Source organism: Halyomorpha halys, unplaced genomic scaffold (assembly GCF_000696795.3).
Source record: "Halyomorpha halys isolate HHAL.00 unplaced genomic scaffold, Hhal_1.1 Scaffold673.1, whole genome shotgun sequence".
Lineage (NCBI taxonomy): Eukaryota > Metazoa > Arthropoda > Insecta > Hemiptera > Pentatomidae > Halyomorpha > Halyomorpha halys.
Genome location: NW_027114803.1, coordinates 559,824 through 563,069, shown reverse-complemented (window position 1 = coordinate 563,069; position 3,246 = coordinate 559,824). Strand labels below are relative to the sequence as shown.

The window sequence follows — 3,246 nt, the reverse complement described above, 5'->3', positions numbered from 1 at the left end:
TATATATATTTTAGCCACTTTATACATTTGTTGGCATAAAAATATTTAAACGTAAAATATCATACAATAATTTATGTAATACTTTTATTGTAACAAAAAAATAGGAGTTATTTTATGAAGCTAATCATATAAAGTTAAAAGCGAGTATCGAAACAATAAGTGAGATTTTTTTCATAAATAAATCTAAATAAATAAACTATCCCATTGGACCTTTCTAAGCCTGATTTCTTGCAGTAAAGTACCTTGTTACAATAATTTAGTAATCACAAGTTATATTGAATCAGTAAAGACCAATTTTGTATTTTGACGTTCGATCAATTTACAGTTTTTTAACAGATACCTCTGTATAATTTAAAACAACTATTTTTGGCGTGTAAATAGCTTATTTCATAATTTAAGAATAACGGGGATATGAGAAAAAGAAAAACCATTTGGCTGGAACCTGGCACAATTTATAGGCAAGCCACTGTAGCCACATTAGTACAAACATGACAATTAAGATTACGTCACGATTTTTAACCGTTTTATCAGTATTATTTTTATTTTATCAGTAGAGAAATACAATAGGTTCTCTTCTAGAATACTATTATGTTGTAAATTTTATATTTATATAATGTTATGAAAATTAATTTTTTTCTAGTCAACTGATAAAACGATTGTCAACTGAGTTAAAAAAAAAAAGTGGAAACATTTGTGAAGTAAAGGAACAAAGATTTTGTATAGGACAAAAGGCTGTATTCCATAAAATAGAAAAAAGAAAGAAAATCGATAAATTTAATAGCATTCTTCTTAGTAAAAATTGAAATCTTTAGACAGAAATCACTGATTTGATGACTGAATAAATTAAATAAGACGAAATTCGCAGATGTGACAGTTCGGTTATACGTAATAAACAGAAATAATGGTTACAGTTCTATCTTACTTTATATATAATCATTACACTTTCTTCATATTGGTTATTATTGTTTAAATAAATAAATTGAATGGAATTTTAGTCACAAAACAATTTATATTTCTTTATAAGCCCGACGTTTTGGCCAATTCGGCCATCCTCAAGGACAATATTAATACAATTTTAGAACCACGTCAATTTTAAACAACTTTATGCAGGCTATTTTCCCAGGTCATTAATTTCAGTCCACAATTACCCTATTTTATCAATTCTTCACATTAAATTAAAAATAAGAACTTTTAATCACAGTCAACCTTCACTTAATTATAATTTATCACAAAAATATTTGTTTTGATTGATGACCTGGGCAGAATAGCCTCCATAAAGTTTTTTAAAATTGATGTGGTTCTAAAATTGTATTAAGATTATCCTTGAGGATTGCCGAAATGGCGGACTTATAAAGAAATATAAATTGTGCCAACTTATGTTCAAACAACTTTCAGTACAGATTACTAACTAAAATATTATATTTGATACTATTTTGACCTTGCCTTACTTTATAAATACATGAATATATTTTGCTAGTTAACGAACTGTGCTAACTTATATTCGACATTTATAATCAAGTTAAAATTGGTTATTTGAAATTAAAATAAAAAATGTTTCTATGAAAAAAACATTTCTTTTGACAATCTTAAAAATATGCTCAAACAAGAAACACAAACCTATCTATATATTATCTATGTATCTATATTTCAATTGAAAGGCTCGGAGCTAGAATGTAAGCAACATGATGTAAATTTTTCTATTGAGAACTTCTGAAAAATTCTACAATTTTCATTCGCTAATATTTTAAGTGAATGTGTTAGAATTATGGTGTTAGGCAACAAACACAATAAATAGCTTTGTAGAGAAACAAAGGAGCATCTTGCATGAATTACTAAGTGTGTTCAAAATTGTTTGTCAAATCCTTGCTCCGATCCATTAAGATTATTATTTCTCAAACCGATTTTTTTAACAATCTGAACTAAATAATTTTCAATTAATTTAGATCCTGAGTTTATTTATACATATATTTTCTCTAAAATAATCTACTGCCAGGAATAATACTTAAGAAAATTTTTATAAGGTTTTTACAACTTAATTATTTCTTTTTTTTTCAATTTTATTATTTACCTAATATTTTCGAATTATTATGTCAAGAATATACCTTATGTTTATATGCAATGTAATATATTTTTTAATTACCTTAAAAATGCCATAGCTTCTACTTTGGAACCAAACTTAATTTTATTCCTTATGCGCCTACACTTTTTTCTTTAGTCGGATGATCTCTTGTTTTGTTTTTTTGCAATGATTACCTTGATGCCCTTGGATTATGCATGCAAATTTCCAATTATGCAGCTAAGTTGTTAAGTGAATTATGAATGAGTGGTTTTGAACCGTGGAGGGAAACCAAAAAACACCAATTTGATGATCAAATAATTACCTAAATAAAACTTACCGGTGAGACTGGTTTGCTGTTAGAATAGGCTTGGGTGAACGCAACTGTACACAGCAGTAGACACAGTGAGTTGAACATGATGGTCGAGGATGCAGACTATCTCATCGTGTCTCCGGCCGAGCCCACAGTGAGGCAGTGTAGGAAGGACCACCAGAAGTGGGGTGGATTGGTTCGTTGACTTGAGTTCCAAGTAGAGGGGATGAAACTATATGTTATCGTAGACAGGAATTTTTTAAATAAGTTTACAGGACACATGAATGCAATAAGATAATCTAAGCATACGTCACGAAAGATTTACGACCCTAAAGTGCAGCATAATGAAACGAAGAATTAAAAGTTCTGTGCCGCTGCTGTTATGTTAATTATGTATATGTTTATTTGCCAATCTAAATATGAGATGTCTAAAAAGAATTGCCATTAAAAAATAATTTCCGTATGTTGTTAAAGTGAAATTAGTAGTAAAATTTGTTGTTCCAGAAAAAAAGGAAATTTATAAGTTTCTTTCCTCCAATTGAAAAATAAGTAAGTGCCCAAAAACTTTTAATTTCAACATTATTGATAAGTTAGTGATAGTATTGTAACATAATTTGCAATTAAAAATATTTATATGTAAAAAAAAAGTATAAAGGACAAATACATATCAATTTTAACTATATCAGACCTGGGCAGAATGGCCTATAAATGTTTAATTAAAGAAGCTGTAAAGTTACAGTTAAATTGTCCTTGATGGTGGCCAGGTTGGGCGAAACGTTAGACATCTAAAGTAATTATTAAAGAGTGTTGGGACTAAATTGATGTAATTAATTTTAATTGAATGATAAAACCAGCCTCGAACAATATTCTAATTAAT

The 3,246-nt window shown here is 28.3% G+C and overlaps 1 protein-coding gene across 1 annotated transcript in view; it reads right to left on the bottom strand.

The window, feature by feature from the left end:
• Nucleotides 1–2,555, bottom strand: part of LOC106685250 (GILT-like protein 1) — a 26,642-nt gene extending 24,087 nt beyond the window's left edge. The window contains exon 1 of the mRNA XM_014427813.3: nucleotides 2,397–2,555. Coding sequence (XP_014283299.1) covers nucleotides 2,397–2,474 — 78 coding nt within the window. The 5' untranslated portion in view covers nucleotides 2,475–2,555. The remainder of the gene's footprint in view (nucleotides 1–2,396) is intronic.
• Between the last annotated feature and the right edge of the window lie 691 nt (nucleotides 2,556–3,246).